This window comes from Cebus imitator, unplaced genomic scaffold (genome assembly GCF_001604975.1).
Source record: "Cebus imitator isolate Cc_AM_T3 unplaced genomic scaffold, Cebus_imitator-1.0 Scaffold335, whole genome shotgun sequence".
Lineage (NCBI taxonomy): Eukaryota > Metazoa > Chordata > Mammalia > Primates > Cebidae > Cebus > Cebus imitator.
Genome location: NW_016107650.1, coordinates 387,368 through 407,887, shown reverse-complemented (window position 1 = coordinate 407,887; position 20,520 = coordinate 387,368). Strand labels below are relative to the sequence as shown.

The 20,520-nt window shown below is 37.3% G+C and overlaps 1 protein-coding gene across 1 annotated transcript in view; it reads right to left on the bottom strand.

Moving 5' to 3' along the window:
* Positions 1 to 2,167: 2,167 nt before the first annotated feature.
* The window catches only part of SLC17A3 (solute carrier family 17 member 3), a 34,275-nt gene continuing 15,922 nt past the window's right edge, over positions 2,168 to 20,520 (bottom strand). Inside the window, exons 4-13 of the mRNA XM_017505202.2 lie at positions 20,101 to 20,334; positions 19,929 to 20,016; positions 13,277 to 13,363; positions 8,093 to 8,211; positions 7,788 to 7,949; positions 7,375 to 7,504; positions 7,134 to 7,281; positions 6,702 to 6,792; positions 2,691 to 2,827; positions 2,168 to 2,606 (exon numbers count right to left, since the gene is read on the bottom strand). Of these exons, the coding sequence (XP_017360691.1) occupies positions 2,693 to 2,827; positions 6,702 to 6,792; positions 7,134 to 7,281; positions 7,375 to 7,504; positions 7,788 to 7,949; positions 8,093 to 8,211; positions 13,277 to 13,363; positions 19,929 to 20,016; positions 20,101 to 20,334 (1,194 nt within the window). The 3' untranslated portion in view covers positions 2,168 to 2,606; positions 2,691 to 2,692. The remainder of the gene's footprint in view (positions 2,607 to 2,690; positions 2,828 to 6,701; positions 6,793 to 7,133; positions 7,282 to 7,374; positions 7,505 to 7,787; positions 7,950 to 8,092; positions 8,212 to 13,276; positions 13,364 to 19,928; positions 20,017 to 20,100; positions 20,335 to 20,520) is intronic.

Genomic DNA, 20,520 nt, shown 5'->3' with positions numbered 1-20,520 from the left:
TGCACACGAATGTTCACTGCAGCACTGTTTACAATAGCAAAGACCTGGAACCAACCCAAAGGCCCATCGATGATAGACTGGACAAGGAAAATGTGGCACATATACACCATGGAATATTATGCAGCCATCAAAAATGATGAGTTTGTGTCCTTTGTAGGGACATGGATGAACCTGGAAACCATCATTCTCAGCAAACTGACAGAAGAGCAGAAGATCAAACACCACCTGTTCTCACTCATAGGAGGGTGTTGAACAATGAGAACACATGGACACAGGGAGGGAAGCACCACACACTGGGGTCAGTTGGGGGGAAATAGGGGAGGGACGGTGGGGGGTGGGGAGCTGGGGAGAGATAGCAAGGGGAGAGATGCCAGATGTAGGTGATGGGGAGGAAGGCAGCAAATCACACTGCCACATGTGTACCTATGCAACAATCTTGCATGTTCTTCACATGTACCCTGAAACCTAAAATGCAATAAAATAAATAAATGGGAAGAAAAAAAAAAGAAAATAGGGTCTTTGCAGATGATCAAGTTAAGATGATGTCACTAGAACAGACCTTGATGTGACTGATGTACTTATACAAACAGGACATTTGGATACAGAGACAGATGTGTACAGAGAAGAGATGATGTGAGGACTCAGGGAGAAGGCCAACTACAAGCCAAAAAGTGTTTGAGGCTACCAGAAGCTGAAAGAATAAAAAAAGACATAGAACAGATTCATCCTCAAAGTTCTTAAAAGGAACCAGCCCTGCCAACACCTTGATTTTGAACTTCTAGAGATTTAAGATAATAAATTACTTTGTTTGAGCAACTTAGTTGGTGGCACGTTGTTAGAGCAACCCCAGGAAGCTAATACACATGCTCACGTGATTATCCCACTATTACCACTAAGTCAACATGTCCCAAAGTCAAATCATGAACTACCCCCTGAAAAGGGCTCATTTTGCTACATTCCCTGCCTTAGTTCTTCAGACCACTCTCTATTCATTCTCTTAGGTTAGAGACCCAGGACTCCTTGACATCTTTCTTCTGCATCCATCTAGTCAAATATCATGATCTTCCAGTTCTGTCTTATGACATTTTTTATATCTCTCTTCTTGTCTTCATCTCAGCTTTTTCTGCCCTCACCACTGCTGTGTAGGCCACTGCACAGATGGTCGTTTAACTAGTCTTCTTGATTCTCAAATTAAGTCAGAGTGTTCTATCTAGAGAGAAAATCTGCCCATGTCAGTATTGCAATGATGCCTGTCATATTGCCTGTAAGTTACACCTTGAGCTCCAGTGTAGAAAATCTTACCATAATACTACTCACTCAACATTTAGCTTGGGAATTACTTACTGAAGGAGATCTCCTCTGTGTTCTTCAGCTTGGAATCAAAACTCATCTGGTCTTTCATGATGCCCTACATGTGTACCTAAAACAGTATACTGCTATCAATTATTGTGTCTGTCCTTCACATTAGAATGGAGAAGAATGGCTGTTCCTCCTTTACCCCAATGTCCCAAGATTACAGATTCTGGAAAATAACAAGATCTCAGTAATTAATGTGTTTATTCAAGCTTAGCCCTCTAAATGCTTGTCCTGATTTTTCACTCAGAACTATTGTCTATCACATTGCCTCTATGTGAAATGACTCAATGGCTCTAATCTTTATTCTGCATGGTGGAAATCAGAACAGTGGTCAACCCAGAACAACCCAGTTCCTGAACTCACTAACACCCACAAATCATCATTTTACAAAAATACAAATTCATTCATATTTGAACTAAGTGATTGAACCACTGAATTATTTGGATCTCAGAAGAAGAAGAATGACAGACTTACACTGGGTAATTTGTGGACAGTGTTGAAAATCACAATTTACACAGGAGTAGGCAGGTGGTAGGGAAACCACAAGAGATTCTGGAGAACCCCACAGCTTGAAAAATGAATGCAAATAAAAATGGCTGAAGGGACAGAGAAGAGAGAAGTTACTGTAACATGTGGAAAGGGCTGCCTTTCAGGAGCTATGAACTGTAATAGAAAGCCACCTGCAGACCCCAAAGGAGACACTGTCAGAGATAAATACTCCCTAACCCTACCTATCTCCCTCAGAAATCTAGCAGAAGCCAATTGACAAGGGAGTACAGGATGCAATCCATATGGGTCAGCGTCTGGGGCCTGACCAGGATGGAAATAAATGGAGACCATACAGAGAAGAACGCATGGACGATATACAACCCAATAAATAGAAATTAATGTTAATTTTCACAAACAAGAAATATCATTGCTTTAGTGAGGTTGCTACCCTGGATTAAAACTTTTAAAACATTGGTTCTTGTATCCAGAAATAGAATCTAACATACTGGATCCCATAAAGGAAGCCCTCTTAATTCATTATTTATTCTATGAAGATGACAGCTGTGTTCTTAGTTATTTTATTTGAATTTTTATTCATCTATTTCTCTTAGAAAAAGAAGTCTGAATAAAAGAAGGAACTGATCTCATATTTGAAAAGAGCCACAGGAAACAAAATTCTTTTCACTGGTATTTTCATCGCTGAAGCCTTCTATTTTATGAAATACTATGCCTAATGACTTTTTCCATCCAAGGTGGGATAACTGAGAAAGGAAAATGACATAGAATTAAAAACTTCAAATAGTGCTTCTATGGCTATACCCACACATGAAATCATTATGCTTTACCTTCATAAACGAGTCAGTTTCCTCTCTTTAGCCCAGTCTTGGACATCTGCTTCTCCAAATATGAAGTAGAAGATTACTCCTGCCAGGTTAATGGCAAACAGCAAGAGGAAGACATTCCTCCACCCAAACTCAGGGTCCTGGAGACACAAAACTCCAAGTGTAAATTGTCCCCTTCATACTTTTCTATGAAACATTATATTAATAGTTCAGATGACAACATTCACTGGTGGGTTTCCATGTAGAAATTCATCTCCTGAAAGTGGCTTGGTAGTTAAGTGGAAATACATTCAGAATGTTTTTAATAAAGGGCATTTTGGGAATTTTGTGATTAACCTACAGAAATGCATTTGTCACTATTGATCCAAGTGCCATACATTTTCTCTTTTGCATGAATCTCGATTACATAAGCTATGCTGAGAATACTTTCAAGATTCTTGTTACGTTGTGCTGGTGTTGTGAAAAGATTATGGTCTTTTGAGCTATGTTTAAGTTTGAAGAATTCTGATTGTTCATGCTCATAATGGAAAGACTTATGCTAACAGATTTTCAGCTTAATTTTTAGAAAATGAAAATAATATTCCATTTTTACAACTGGTGTGAGAATCAATAGTTGAGTTTACTGTATATGAAATACCTACGCATACATCACACACTTAATGTTTACTTTCATTATCCTCTTTTTGGCATGATGATGCAAATGAAAATTTTTAAATGTATAGTTATTTACAATTTTCTAGAAATTTTGGGTTTTTAAAATCAATTAAATTTTAAAAGGAACTATTTTATCACTATTTGAAATAGATAACCAGAGAATTACTTACCTTCAATAAAAAGCAACCATAATGAATGCAATGAAAGCAAAACACTGTTATTAAATTATAGTGAAAAGAAAACAATATTCATAGCAGCCTTATTGATAATAGCCAAAAACTGGAAACAACTCAAATGTTCATAAAAGTACAATAGATAAATTGTGATGTAGCCACAAAATGAGAAACTACGCAGCAGTAGAAAAGAATAAACTATTATATAACATCCAATGGATGAATCTCAAACACTCGATGGATGAAATAAGCTAGGGTATGTGCTATATGTTTCCATTTCTATGAAAGGCAAGAATGGGAAAATCTAATCTATGAAAACAGAAGTCAAGGTAAAAGTTACAACTAGATGGGCTACTGATTGGAAAGGAGCATAAAAGAACCATCTGGATGATGGAAATATTCTTTTCTTTTATTTTCTTCTTTTTTTTTTTGGAGACACAGTTTTGCTCTTGTTGCCCAGGCAATAGTGCAATCTCTGCTTACCGCAACCTCTGCCTCCTGGGTTCAAGCAATTCTCCTGCCTCAGCCTCCCGAGTAGCTGGGATTACAAGCATGCGCCACCACGCCTGGCTATTTTTGTATTTTTAGTAGAGACCGGGTTTCTCCATGTTGGTCAGGCTGGCCTCAAACTCCCAACCTCAGGTGATCCACCCGCCTTGGCCTCCCAAAGTGTTGAGATTACAGGTGTGAGCCACTGCACCCTGCTGGAAATATTCGTTTCTAAAAAAACCTTTTAGGTTCAGAGGCACATGTGCAGGTGTGTTACATAGGTAAACTCATGTAATAGGGGTTTGTTAGTACGCAGGTACTAAGCCTAGTCCCCAATAGTATTTTTTCTGACCCTTTTCCTTCTCCCACCCTTCACCCTCAAGTAGGATTCAGTGTTTGTTGATCCCCTCCTTGTGTCCATGAATTCTCATCCTTTAGCTTCTACTTATAAGTAAGATCATGTGGTATTTGGATTTCTGTTATTGTGTTAGTTTGGTAAGGATAATAGCGTCTAGCTCCATCCATTTTCCTGCAAAAGATATTTCATTCTGCATAATATTCCATGGTGCATGTGTACTATATTTTCTTTATCCAATCTGTCATTGATGGGTATTTAGGTTGATTCCATGTCTTTTCCATTGTGAATAGTGCTGCAAAGAACATATGTGTTCATGTGTCTTTATAGTAGAATAATTTACATTCTTTGGGGTATATACCCAGTAATGGGATTGCTGGATGAAATGGAAGATCTGTTTTTAGCTCTTTGAGGAATTGCCACACTGCTTTCCACAATGGTTGAACTAATTTACACTCCCACCAACCGTGTATAAGCATTCCCTTTTCTCTGTAACCTCTCCAGCATCTGCTATTTTTTGCTTTTCAATAATAGACATTCTGACTGGCGTGAAATTATCTCATTGCAGTTTTGATTTGAATTTCTCTAATCATCAGTAATATTAAGATTTTTTCATACATTTGTTGGCTGCATATATGGCTATTTTTTAAATTTTTTAAATTTAATTTTATTATTTTTTTAATGTTGTTATTTCCATAGATTTTTGGGGAACAGGTGATATTTGGTTACCTGAGTTATTTCTTTAGTGGTGATTTGTGAGATTTTCATTCACCCATCACCCAAGCAGTATACACTGAATCTGATTTATAGTCTTTTGTCCCTCACCCCCTTCCCACAACTTCCCCCGAGTCCCCAAAGTTCATTATGTCACTCTTGTGCCTTTGCATCCTCATAGTTTAGTTCCCACTTATGAGTGAGAATGTATGATGTTTGGTTTTCCATTCCTGGGTTACTTCACCTAGAATAATAGTCTCCAATTCCATCCAGATTGCTGTGAATGCCATTAATTCGTTCCTTTGTGAATAGTATTCCATCACATGTATATATATACACACCACAGTTTCTTTATCCACCCCACCCATTGATTGATGGATGTTTGGGTTGGTTATACATTTTTGCATTTGCAGATTGTACTGCTATAAACATGTGTGTGCAAATATCTTTTTCGTACAATGACTTATTTTCTCTGGGTAGATACCCAGTAGTGGGATGGCTGAATCAAATGGTAGTTCTACTTTTCGTTATTTAAAGACTCTCTACACTGTTTTCCCTGGTGGTTGTACTACTTTACATTCCGGCCAGCAGTGTAGAAGTGTTCCCTGTTTAACACATCCATGTCAACTTCTATTATTTTTTGATTATGGTCAACCTTGCAGGAGTAAGGTGGTATTGTATCGTGGTTTTGATTAGCATTTCCCTCATCATTAGTGATGTTGAGCATTTTTTCATGTTTGTTGGACATTTAGTGGGGAAAGGATGTCCTGTTCAACAAATGGGGCTGGGATAATTGGCAAGCCACATGTAGGAGAATGAAACTGGATTCTCATCTGTCATCTAATACGAAAATCAACCCAAGGTGGATCAAGGACTTAAATCTAAGACCTGAAACTATAAAAATTCTAGAAAATAACATTGGAAAAAAACTTCTAGACATTGGCTTCGCAAGGATTTCATGACCAAGAACCCAAAAGCAAATGCAATAAAACAAAGATAAATAGCTAGGTCTTAATTAAACTAAAGAGCTTTTGCACAGCAAAGGGAACAGTCATCAGAGTAAACAGACAACCCACAGAGTTGGGGAAGATCTTCACAATCTATACATCTGGCAAAGGACCAACATCCAGAACCTATGATGAACTCAAATAAATTAGCAAGACAAAAATAAACAGTCCCCATCAGAAAGTGAGCTATGGACATGAATAGACAATTCTCAAAAGAAGAACGTTTATGTCTTCTCTTGAAAACAATCTGTTCATGTTCTTTGCCCACTCTTTAAAAGGTTTGTTTTTTTCTTGTAAATTTAAGTTCCTTAGAGATGCTGGATACAAATTCAAAATATTGCCAAAAACATAGCAGGTTGGCATTTATGCATGTAATCATTATCCCAAGATACCTATGCATCAGTTTCAAAGATGGCAATCACTATTTAGTTCTTTGCTTCAGAATGAACCAGGCTTTAGCTCACCAAAGAAATTATTCTGTATTTTTCTTTATCAGGTCCATCTTCATGACAAAGTTACCCACAATTTAAATTTATTTTTCAATCTTTGAATACATGCTATCACCTTTATACGTGGATTTAGCAGAGCATTTTTGGAGTCCTTCATGACAAGAAAATTGTACCTGACTAAGAAGAAATCCACTGACAGTGGGTACAATGACAGGTGCCATGCCTGAAAATGCCCTTGATGCTCCCATGAGAAAACTGGAATGCCTGTGGATGACAGGAATGTTCCAATCTAGAACCAGAGATGTTTAACAGTACTCCCTTCAGCCCTGATCCATATATGAATCTATAACTCAATTATAGTTTATAATTCTATATAATTATAATTATACAATTATAGCAAAAAGGACTTTCATTATATATATTCAAAGAGAGAGATGAAGACAAATCAATAGCCCTCCCTCAACATCTCTGCAAAAAATGCTCTCTGGTGTATCTGTGGTCCTTCCCTATGGTTTATTCATTTCCTAAGTTTGGAGATTCTGGAAAGCTGAAACCTAAATATTTTTAAGAAAATGTGAAACTGATAGTGAAGATCAGAGTCCTACCTTGGAGCAATATCTAAGGCATTGACATAAATCCCTGACTGACACAATGTACTTAATCCACATGAGAGCGTCAGAAAGGCAGTTGCTGTGACGTAGCTGGAACTGAGGTAGGGCAGAGACACAATGAGTACTGAAGAGGGGAGATTTCCTAGGGAATGAAGAACAAACATTAAACAGCGAGAAGCCTTCTTTGGCTGTTGTATACTTTGCGAATTATCTGACCCTCAGGCTCTGTTCTTACCTAAAATTGTGGCAAGTTTCCTCACAGTTATGAGTCTAAAATTCTTGGTTAGGAGGAAATTTGCCAGATAGCCTCCCACCACACCCGTGATGTAGGCAAAAATAAAAGGAAGGGCAGATAGGAGTCCATTCTAAAGAGAAAATATTGAGTAAATTACCATGATAAAGGCAGTGAGACCACAACTTCTATTGATAAATCACTACTAAACATACTGACATTCTGAAATCACACTTTCTTAAAAAAATCAGTAACCTCTTAAATCATACCACCAGAAAACCCACTGGCATCAGTGTTAAATATTAGATTATTTTTGGTAATAAGAAATATATTTCTCTAGATGGAATGATTTGTGAAGGCAGAGTAATTGATAAGCCATGCAAACAGGAGAAAGGGAGGGAAGAAAACATACTCACATCTCTGATGTTAACATGGTACACAGAGCTGATGTAAGTTGGTATGTATACAGTCAATGTGTTAACTAACCACTGATGGCTGAAAGAGCATAAACATATGGACCAAATGGGTAGAGATCTGAGCATAGCTTTGATGGGAAGAGGCTGTTTAGAAGACCTGACCTGAAAACAAATTTACTGGTCAGCACGGTAAGATCTGAGAGATGCTCACACACACTTAGTCACCCTTAAAAATCCAGATTTAAGGTCACAGGAAAAAATCCAAATACAAGGCTTCAGGAAATTGTTGGCATCTTTATATGTACCTGTTGTTTCAAGGAGGATATGATGTATTCTTTTTCTGAGACGCTTATCCATGGGTGGGAAACAGGGTCATCATAAATCACAACAAACCAGATAAGGCAGTAGACAAAGCCAACACCTCCTGCAAGCACAGGGTAAATTTGGTAAATGGGCTGTTTTCTGCCTTTTATTTTGGGATGTTTTCTGGTATTAGTTCTAGGAAAAGCTCATGCTGATTATATCCCTTTTCCCTTTCTTAAACAATTCACCCATTTTACATTTCCTGTTTATTTGTGTGTGTGTAAATCACGGAGCCTAAAAGTGACATCACATTTGATATCTCAATATTTTTAGTATTAGCCATTCTGATAAATGTGTGGAGATGTCTCATGATTTTTATTTGTATTTCTTAAATAACTAAGGATGAGTTATCATTACATCATTTCATGTGCCTGTTTTCCCTCTCTCTCTTTTTGGTGAAGTGTCTTTGCCCATTTTTAAATTTTTTGGTATTATTGAGCTTTGAGAATTATTTACAAATTCTGAATAAAAGTCCTTATAATATATGTGTTTTGCCAGTATTTTCTCTCTGGGATCAACTTGTCTTTTTATTATCCTAACCATGCCTTTTGATGAAGATACATTTTTAACTTTGATGAAATCCTAATTTATCAATTTATTTTATGAATCATGCTTTTGGTGTCATATTTAGGATATCTTTGCTTAAATAATAAAGATTATCTCCTACATTTTTTCCTAGGAGGATAATAGTTTCAAGTTTTATATTTAGGTCTGGGATTCATTTTGGTATAGTTTTTATATATGATACAAGGTATGGATGGAAGTTCATTTTTTTTTTTTTTACATCTGAATATCCAACTTTTGAGCATCTTCTGTTAAAGAGGTTATCCTTTCTCTAGCTACTGAATTTTTCTCAAAGGTCAGTTTAGTTTACTTTATATGAAGTAAATAGAACCATGAGTTTTTGATTCTATTTTGTTCTATTGATGCATTTGCTTATAACTTTACAGTATGTCTTGACATCAGGTAGTGTTAGTCCTACAGCTTTGTAATTTGTTTTCAAAGGTGTTTGGCTATTCTAGAATCTTTGTATTTCTATAAAAATTCAGTTTTCAGTACCCAGGCCTCACATATCTTTTGGCAGATTTATCCCTATGTTGCATGTTTTTATGCTATTGAAAATGGTACTGTTCTCTTTAATTGACATTTCTAATTATTTCAGCTTTTGTATGTTCTGAAAACATCTTTATTTTGCATTTGTTTTTGAAACAGTTTTTTTTTCACTGTGTCTAGAATTCTAGGTTGACAGTTTTTTGTTTTTTTCTTGCACTATTTCAAAGATACTGTTTCACTGCTTCTCTCTTGCACTACTTCTGATAGGAATGCTGCGTTCAGCATTATCTTTGTTCCTCTCTCTATAATACATTTTTTAGCTTTGGCTACTTTAAGATTTTCTCTTTATTTCTGGTTTTGAGCCATTTGTTTAGAATGTAATTTGATGTAGTTTTCTTCATGTTTCTTGTGTTTCAGGTTCATTGAATTTTTTGGATCTGTAAATTTATAGTTTTCATCTGATTTGGAAAACTTTTGGCAATTGATTCTTCAAATATTTTTGAAGAAATGTTGTTGTTGTTCTCCCATCCTACTCCTCTATTTTAGGCACTCCACAACTTACTGATGTTCTCTTATTAATACTTTATTTTTCTCTGTGTGGTGCACTTTGGATGATTTCTGTTGTTGTTTTTAAGTTCATTAATCTGTAATTGTATCTAACCTGTCATTAACTCCATTCAGTGCATTTTTCATCTCACATATTATACTTTTCATCTCTGTAAGTTTTATTGGGTCTTCTTTATAGTTACTATGTTTCCACTTAACTTACTTAACATATAGATTTATGCTATAATGTAGTTACAGTAACTATTTTAATGCCCTTGTTTGCTAATTCTAAAATCTCTGTCAACTCTGGGTTGGTTTTGTTCAATTCATTATTCATTATAAGTTGTATTTTTCTCCTTTTCTTCATGTCTAATAATCTGTGGTTGTAGCCAAACATTATGAATCATGTCCAGCAGGGTGCCAGATAGTTTTGTATTTCTGTAAATATTTTTAAGTTTTGTTTTGGGATATGATTAAATTATGTAGAAATAGTTTGCCCCTTTTAGGTCTTGCTATCACCATTTGTTAGAGAGATCCACAGCAGTACTCCCTCTAAGGTTAATAATTTCGCACTACTGAAGAACAACGTTTATGAATATTCCATCCAATGACCCATGAATTATGACTTTTTCAGTCTGTCTTATGAAAACAGGTACTATCTCTGATTCTCTGTGAGTACAGGCACCGTCCTCAGTCTTTCACCAATGATTTCCCTTGCCTAGCCTCCAACAGTTTCTTCACACATATAACCTGATCAGTACTCTGCTGAGGACTGCAGATTAGCCGGGTTTTCTCTGCATGCAGCTGTCTCCTCATACGTACTCTAGCCTTTGAACTCTACCTGTCTTATTCTTTCCAGACTCTTAGCTCTGTCTCTCCAACTCTAGAGTTTGCACTAGGCTTTGCCTAAGTGCCGTCTTCTGTGCCATGCTGTAGAGCTCACTTCTCACTGATAATTGTTTTTCATCGTCTGATAGCCAGTGTCTTGACAACCATTGTTTCCAGAAAACAAAAAAGTCTGTTTTTGTTTTATTTCCAATTCCTTCATTCCAGAAAGTTTATCTAGAGTTTCCTGTTAGGCGAATGTGGACATTCAATACACTTTTATGCTTGCTGCAGGCCTCATGAAGTCCCTGAATTACATTGAATTTTGAATGCTGACCATGCCTTATATTCTGAATGTACATTCTTCTAGTCATGATACATTTTGTTTTTAAAATATTGATGGGTTCAATTTGCTAATATTTTTTAGGATATTTGTGTTTAGATTCATGAGAGATATTGGTCTGTAGTTTTCCTTTTTTGTAATATCTCTATTTGGTTTTGATATCAAGATAATTCTAACCTTATAACAGGAGCCATGAAGTATTTTCTCTTTTTCTATTTTCAGAAATAATTTGTGTAAAACTGGTATCATTCCTTATTTATCCATTTGGTAAAATTTTCCAGTGAAATCATGTAGGTCTCAGGGTTTTCCTCATTGGAAAACTTGAAGCTAAAAAAAACCAGTTTCTTAATATATGGAATATTCAGGTTGTCTCTTCCCTCTGGAGTGAACTTTGCTACATGGTGTCTTTCAATGAGTTTGTTCATTTTATCTGAATGTTCAAATTTATAGACATAGAGTATACTGTATTATTCGTCTGTTATTTTTAGTGTTTGTAGGACCTGCATTGAAGTCCTCTTTTTCATTCTTGATATTAGTTATTTGTATTTCCTTTCTCTCTCTCTGTTTCTCTCTCTCTCACCATCTGGCTAAAGATTTGTCAATGCTATCGATCTTTTCAAATAACCAATTTTACGTTGAACAAAATCTCTTTTTTGTTAAAATCCATTCATTTCTGCATTCATTTTTGTTATTTTCTTCCTTCTGCTTGATTTAGGTTTAATTATATATTTTTTTCTAGTTATTTTAAGGCATAAACTTAGATCATTAATTTGAGAACTTTGTTTTCTAATATAAGCATTTAATGTTAAACATTTCTCTTTAAGCATTATTTTAGTTGCATCCCACAAAATTTGAGATATTGATTTTTGATTTTCATTCAGTTCAATTAAAATTTTTCTCCTTTGTCTTTTTCTTTAACTCGGAAGTATGTTGCCAAATTTTTAAAAATTTGGGGGCATTTTCAGGGACTTTTCTGTTACTGATTTCTAGTTTAATTTTATTATGTTCAAAGAACACATTTTCTGTGATTTTAATCATTTAAACTTGTTAAATCTTATTTTTGTAGGCCATAAATTGTCTATCCTGGTGAATATTTGAAGCACACTTCAAAAGAGTAAGTACTCTACTGTTGTTGAATAAAATGTACTTCATCTGTGTTCTTATTCTATTGATTATTGAGAGAAGAATATTAAGGCCTCCATCTTTAATTGTAGATTTGTCGATTTCTCCTTACTCTTCTGTCAGTTTTTGCTTCATGTATTTTGAAGCTCTGTCGTTAGGTGCATATACATTTCAGATTGTTATGTGTTCTTGTGAATTGGTAATATTCCTTTTCTGAAGCCATTCTTGTCTGATATTAATATACCCACTCAGTTTTCTCTTGATTAATGTTTTCATGGCACATCTTTGTTCCCTGGACTCTGTACAGTCCCAAGAACCAAGACTCTATCTCTGCCCTCAAAGAGCTCACTGTCCAGAAGGGGATATACATGTATAAACAAATAAATGCAAACTGCTAAGAGGCTTGAGAGTAGAATGTAAAAGCTACTGAAGTGGAAGCTATGGAGGGAGCAGTTGTTTCTTGATTTCTTTTCTTTTTTTTTTTTTTTTTGAGAAGGAATCTTACTCTGTTGCCTAGGCTGGAGTACACTGGCTCCATCTAGGCTCACTGCAGCCTCCACCTCCCAAGTTCCAGACATTCTCCTGCCTCAGCCTCCTGATTAGCTGGGACTACAGGCGCATGCCACCATGTCTGGCTATTTTTTTTATTTTTTAGTAGAGACGGGTTTTACCATATTGACCAGGCTGGTCTGGAACTCCTGACCTTGTGATCTACTCTGCTTGGCTTCCCAAAGTGCTGGATTACAACCACTGTGCCGGGCCCGTTTCTTGATTTCTAATAATTAAATGGAAGGCTCTGGGACAGATGCTGAGGTTGGCAAAATTCATGGTGTTTCGTGTTTTCTCCTCTGTAAGAAACTTTAGTCTTACTCAGGATGCCTTGCTGCTGTGCTTAACCTCAGACAAAACCCACAGCAGCACCTATCTCTCTGGATTTCTTCCTTCTATGTCTTAACCACTGACTTGCAAACCTGTCCCCTACTGCCTGCAATGGCAGCAGAGTATGCCTGATTACATTGTGATAACACATTATGGTGGGTTACTAGCACTTTATAATAGGCAGGACTTCCAATTTTTTTGATGGCATTGGCTAATTATTTCCTTATATTAAGATACGGTGTTTTTCTAGTATTTATTTGTCTTGACTTATTGCCTTTGGAAAACTATACACAAATATACTTACTGAGGAGAATCTTTCTGAATATGAAAATCTGGGAACTGGGAGACAGTAGCTTACCAAAGACATAGAAGACAAAAGGCCACCCAAGGGTATCAATAATAAAGCCACTTATGAGGATGGCAGTAAAGCATCCCAGCAACATTCCTGCAAAGACACAGAAAGTAAGCTGTGGTACTTTAGACTTCCACCTGACAAATACATACAGATTGATAGATGACATATTATAGAACAGTGACTCTAAACCATAAGGAGATGAGCATATTAGAATGCACAAACTTCAAGTTTATGATTTAAGAACATATTTTTCTGGCAGTTCCCTATAACATGGCAGATGACTGTCATACTTCCTTTCAGGTTCTTTTAATTACACAAGTCCTATATGCTTACTGTCAAAGTAAACTGCTGCAAAGAGCCAAAGTTCCTCTCATGTGCCTTCCCAGCCATTCTCACTATTCTCTCTAAAATTAACCATTAGTAACAATGTATTATATAATGTATAATTGCATACCTTTTTTTCTGCACACATAAATAATATATATCTATACATAGTCATCCTCTTGGTAAATGTATTTATGTAATATGTAGACAGAAAGCTAGATTTTTCTATAAATGTGCTAATAACTCTGTTATATTTTTTATAGCTTTTTAGAATGTTCTAATATGGCAGGGCACGTTCCCTTTTCTATCACTTTTTCAAATATTTCTAGGTGATTTTTTTTATTATTTTCCAGATGAACATTAATATTAACCTGTCAAATTCTATATATGTATATAGGAGTTATCATTTTTAAACACAGAGGATCATAATGTTTCTATTGTTTTGTGACGCCATTTTTTATTCAGCAATTTGTCTTGTAAGCATTTTTATGTCATTGTAGATTCTACCTAATTATTCTGAACATAGACATAATTTATTTATTTCTCCACAATAGAATATCGTAAGTGGACTTGCTAGGTCAAAGTCTAAGATCAAAGGTTATGTGCATTTAAATTTTGGTAAATACTGACAAAGTACCTTACTAGAAGCTGTACCAAATTAAATTGCCAATATATATATATGTACACAGACACACACACACACACACACACACACACACACACACACACATTTTCTCATCTCCTTGACAGCATTTAATATCCTCAAAGATTTTCTTGTTGTTGTTGTTTCTTGTTCTTTTGTTGTTTGAGACAGAGTCTTGCTCTGTCACTCAGTCTGGAGATTTATTACAATAGTGTGATCACAGTTTACTGTAATCTCAAACTCCCAGGCTCAAGCAATCCTTCCATCTCAACCTGCCAAGTAACAGAATGACAGGTACATGCCACCACATTGGCTAACTTAAATTCTTTATAGAGATGGGAATCTTGTTATGTTGCCCATGCTGGCCTGGAACTCTTGGCCTTAAGTGACCTTCCATCTTGGCCTCCCAAAGCACTGGATTACAGGCATGAGCCACCATGCCCAGCCCCTTGAAGTTTTTAAAAATTGCCTTTCCAGCCGGGCACAGTGGCTCACACCTGTAATCCAGCACTTTGGGAGGCCGAGGTGGGTGGGTTACGAGGTCAGGATTTCAAGACCAGCTCGGCCAACATGATGAAACCCCATCTCTACTAAAAATACAAAAAATTAGCTGGGTGTAGTGGTGGGTACCTGTAATCCCAGCTACTCAGGAGGCTGAGGCAGGAGAATCACTTGAACCCAGGAGGCAGAGGTTGCAGTGAGCCGAGATAATGCCACTGCACTTCAGCCCAGGCAGCAGAGTGAGACTCTGTCTCAAAAAAGAAAAAAGAATGCCTTTCCAATCTTAATGAAAAAGAGAATGGGAAGTGGTGGCTGATGCCTGTAATCCTAGTGCTTTGGGAGGCAGAGGTAGGAAGATCAGTTGAAGCCTGGAGTTCAAGTCCAGCCTGGGCAAAGAGCAAGACCCTGTCTCTACAAAAAGTAAAAAATTATCCAGGCATGGTGGTGCCTGACTGTAGTTTCAGCTACTCAGAAATCTGAAGTAGGAGAATCACTAGAGCCTAGGAGTTCAAGGCTGCAGTGAGCTGAAATCGTGCCACTGTACTCCAGGCTGGGCAGCAAAGAGATACCTTATCTCAAAAAAAGTAGAATAAATAATAAAGAGCATCGCATTTTAATTTCCTTTTTCATAGTAAAGTTGCACATTTTTTCCTATCTTTAGCTATCATTTTTATTTCTTCTGTGAACTGTCTGTTCATAATCTTTTTGTCTTTGTTTATTTTGCTTGTTTAATTTTGTCTTAATTTACAGAATCTTTATGTATTGTGAATGATCCTCTGTCTGGTGTGCTGGCTGCAATTATCCTCCCATCTTTAACTTTTTAAATGTTGTGTTATATAATTCAGCTGTAAGTTTGTGTGGAACCAGATCTATATTTCTACTCTATAATGACCTCTACATTTACTCTTTTATTTAGACCTTTTCCCACCCAACAATGTAAAAAAAAAAAAAAAAGTCACTTATTTACTTGTGTTGCCTCATTTAAGCACTAGTAGTTAGATTTATAATTGAGTAAATAGAAAAAATAAATAACTTGCCAAAGGTCATATTATTAACAGGGGAAGGTGGTATTGGAAAGGAGATGGCCTGACCCCAGGCCACAGATACCTGGAGATGGAAAACAGCATCTTTTTCTACCACCAAGTCCACCAAATTTGCATCTTTTCCCTGAACTCTCTGCCTTTGCTTTGATTATAGTGGGGGGCAGGTTCCTGCACTGCATCCATCCAAAACCAGGTCCCTTCTTGTCCTCTGGACCCCATCTCCTCTACTCTACCCCAGGCTTGGACTCCTAAGAGTACGCATTCTCTCTCTGTATCCTCACTTCCCTCCTCAACTCATGAATCTTTCACATCCACATGCAAATATAGCTTCCTGTGACCCATGCCAAAAACAAAACAAAACAAACAAACATTTCTACCTCTTCAGAACCCCCTCCATGTACTTATTCATTTCTCTGCTTCTCTTCACGGCAAAACTTCTCAAAAGGCTGTGCTCACTGCCTCCATTCTCTTTCTTCTTGTTCTTTCCTTGGCATCTGTCACACACACATTCCTTGTTTTCCCATTGCTTCATGGGAAGCTTCTCAGAACCTTTGCTGGCCTGTCATTCTCTTCTGTCTGAGGCCTGAATACTGGAAGTCTTCATGGCTATTCCCTTGGTTTTCTTCTCTTCTCCATCTATGCTCTTTCTCTACATGGTCTTGTCTAGGACAAGGGCTTTAAATACTATTTCTGTTGAAATACTGAGGAATTTTGAGTATGTCCTGTTTTTTCTCATATTGCTACCAAATTCTAAACTATAAAACAGTCTTCATTCAGATGCCTAATAGTTCATGGCTAATACTTGATTTACACTGGCTTATTTAATGCTTAAATACATACACACAAATACATATACATGCATTCACATCTATTATAAGTTGATATCACATGTATCAACCTGTGTGTGAGTGCTGCATCATATGTATGTTCATATCTAAAGTATATTTGTTTTGTTTTTATGTTTTGGGCTTTATTAAAGTTATATCATCCTGGATGTCCTTTTCTTTTATTTTTTTTTGAGACAGAGTCTTGTTCTGTCACCCAGACTGGAGTGCAGTGGTGTGATCTTGGCTCACTGCAACCTCCACCACCCAGGTTCAAGCGATTCTCCTGCCTCAGCCTCCTGAGTAGGTGGATTACAGGAGCGTGCCACCACACTCAGCTTATTTTTGTATTTTTAGTAGAGATGGGCTTCCACAATGTTGATCAGGCTGGTCTTGATCTCCTGACCTCGTGATCCGCCTAGCTTGGCCTCCCAAAGTGCTGGGATTACAGGCTTGAGCTACCACACCCGGACTGGATGTCCTTTTCTAAGACATTGTAATGTGTTTGCTCTAGTATATGAGAATATTCATTTCTACCATAGAAAATAAATGAATTCACCTTATATTAGTCAAATATCATAAGATGTGTTGGCTGGGGTCAGTTGGGGGGAAATAGGGGAGGGACGGTGGGGAGTGGGAAGCTGGGGAGAGATAGCAAGGGGAGAAATCCCAGATGTAGGTGATGGGGAGGAAGGCAGCAAATCACACTGCCACGTGTGTTCCTATGCAACAATTTTGCATGTTCTTCACATGTACCCCAAAACCTAAAATGCAATAAAATAAATAAATGGGAAAAAAAAAAAAAAGATGTGTTGGGTTTGGATTAAAACAATGTTGTGAGATATTGATAGGCAGGATTTATAAGCTGTGTAAATTAAAGATAAGTAATTTACTAAGAATATCATGTTTGTCTTTGAACATAGATATAAAAGGATACAAAGACTAAGAGACAAATAATATTAGGTAATGATTTTAAACATGAGTCTCTGAACATTCATGAGGGTTTAGAGGCATTCAATCAGGGGAGCGCTGAAGTTCATGAAATTCCAATGTGGCCAACTCTTTCCAACTCTGTGTTCAGTGACTTGACTGAATCTTGAAATCAGCCATGGTGGGAGTGTTTACAGCACAGAAACTGATAAATACTATAAATGAGCTTATTTTTACCCCTAAAAAGCCTGTTTAACAGCACATCACTGCTGACTCAATATTTGTCTGGGCCTAATTCAGCACCTACTGGAAATACCCATCCTGTCCCCATGTGCTCAAGAAACACAAAGCAATGGCAGTTAGCAAGTTCTTCAGAGAATGGAGCGGTGGCCAGCAGTCCCCACTCTTGTGTCTTTCCCATACAGCAAGTGCATGTCATTGGCCCAGATGCCTCCTCTGTGGACACTCCTGTTTGAACCTTAATTCTGGTTCTCAGAACCACACCATCAGTGGCAAGGGTGGTACAGCAGAAAGACAGAAAGAATGTTTGAACACTTGAACATTCTGTATACTTCATTCAGGTCGTGGGATCCTTCTACCTGTGTATACTCTATCTTACATGAGTTAACTTACCCCATTTCCACTCCTCCCCCTTACTTTTTACTCTGTGTTTTAAATTAATGTAACTGTGCAATTACAGCACCTAATTTGGTCTGTGATCCTATCATTCCATGACCTCTGGGATAGCTGTCTGGTAGCATACCTAGGCTACCAAGGTATGAAAGCATTTTCCTCTGTGATAGACATGCTTTATTCATATAACATTTGTGTTTCTAAGATTAATCTATGTTGTTTCATGTAGCTACACTTTCTTCATTTTTACTGCTGTATGATATTATATTGTTTTTAGATTAAAGGTGTTTGGATTAATTTTTCCCATCACCTATTAAACCTGCCTCAAATATTAAATACCAGTTCTGTTTGGTCTGCTTGGTCCCTTAAGTTACTAAGCTCCATAACTGGCTGCAAAGTTTCCTATCTATAATAGGTGTACCTTTTTAGGCTCCCTTAGAAGAAGATACAGTACAGTGTGCCCTAGAGGCTGGCAGTACTTGAGCCCTTCCACTAAAGGTAGGTGCCTTCTGGGGTATTCCTACTCCAATCTTATGAGCTGAGCAATTGCATCTACCACTACAACCTGCAGAGGAGCCCCCGCATCATCAAAAATGGCAATTTCTATAAGACCTACTGAGGAAAGCAGGCAGGTTCAGCTCACTCCACCTGATGGTGGGATTCTCCAGTAGCTTTCTGTTGGGTGCCTTCAGACAGCCAAGGGGTCTGTGATCTCTAAACCAGGTTTGGAGGCCAGAAAGGATCACCTGCCTAGAGCCTCTGAAATAGTCCATCAACACCAAAGATGAGAAAACTACTGGAACTTGCACCCTTGTAGGCTACTGAGATTCCTCTAGATATTGTCATTTGACCAATTCTGGTTGTTCAGTCTCTATATTCTCAGAAGTGAGAGGAAAGGGAGTTGCCACTTTCTGCAAGGTCACTGTCTTCAGTCCAAGTCTTTTAACTTTTCTTTCATGCTTTCCATCTCCTGATTTTCTTGTGCTGTATTCTGAGATAATCCCTCAGTGCAATAAACGAAATGAACTTTCTTAGTCCAAACTGCAAATGGCAAAGAGTTGTGAGGGCTTTAGAGCGTGCTGTCAGTCACGGTGTGGGTGTGGCTTATTTTCTGGACTTGAACGGTCCCTGCCTTCTTGGTCTCATTAATTACTTGGAGAGTTACCCTTTTTTTCCTCATCCAGCACCCACTTTAGCAATCTCCTGTTTCTTAACCTTACACCGTCCATTTTCCACACTTCTCCATTATAACTTAGGCTTTTTCATCCAGAATATTCATCCAGAGCGCACTGTCCAGGCAGATCATTATCAGAAAGAAGTTCTCAGGACAATTGAGAGCAAATCCAAAGAAGATTAAGTTGAATCTTTACCTTCCATTGCAAAATAGTATCAACTCCTGTAAGTCAGGAATTAACACATGAAGATAAAACAATACAAGCTGAAGAAAAAAACATGGAGTTTTTTTTAATAACCTTTCCATTTATAACTCAAAATCCAGATGCCATAAAAATGATCAATTTGACCACATAAAGATATTTTTTAAATGCTCCAAGTCATAGACTAGGCAAAGTCATGCCACAAATGACAACCTAGGGAAAATAACTGAAAGTCATGTTACAGGCAAAAGACTAGTCTTTTTAACTTAAAAATACCTCATTGACATTGAGCAGTTGAAGAATCATGCAATGAAAAGTTGTGAAGTACCCAGTGGGAGAATGTTTGATTGTAGTGTACCCATTTAGATTACATGTCCTTACCTGATAAGGCAATGCTGTAGAGTCTGTTTTGTTCATGCGGAAGGCCCCATTTTCCCCAAATTGCAAACTGACCCCCAAGTATTGAGCCCTGAAATTAAAATGATTAGAGTTCTTAATGTGTGGTGCCATGTAGAAATTCATATCCAGCTCAGATTTATAAAATATCGGGTACCTGGCTTAGGCCCTGGGCTATTCGAATTGCAATGAGGAAAGCTGTTCCAAAGTCAGCTGCTGGAGGGATGCACAGAATGAGAAATGAATTTGCAAACAAAGAAACGCCAACCACTCGCTTTGTTCCTACTCTTCCAGCCAGGTATCCACTGAGAGCCATTGTCAGTATGGCACCATAGCTGACAGCACCAAAGATGATGCCTTGGATTTGAGGACACCACTCATACACAGGAGCCTTAGAGAAACAGAGAATGTTGTCATAAACCTTATATAGAAGGATTCTTACATACCCTAAGAAGCTTCTTTAGACATTTTACTTGCTTTCAAATCACTATTTTCTCCATTAAGGTGTTTTTTGTTTGTTTGTTTGGGTTCTTTGCTGTTTTTTTTTTTTTAAGACAGATTTTTCACTCTTTTTGCC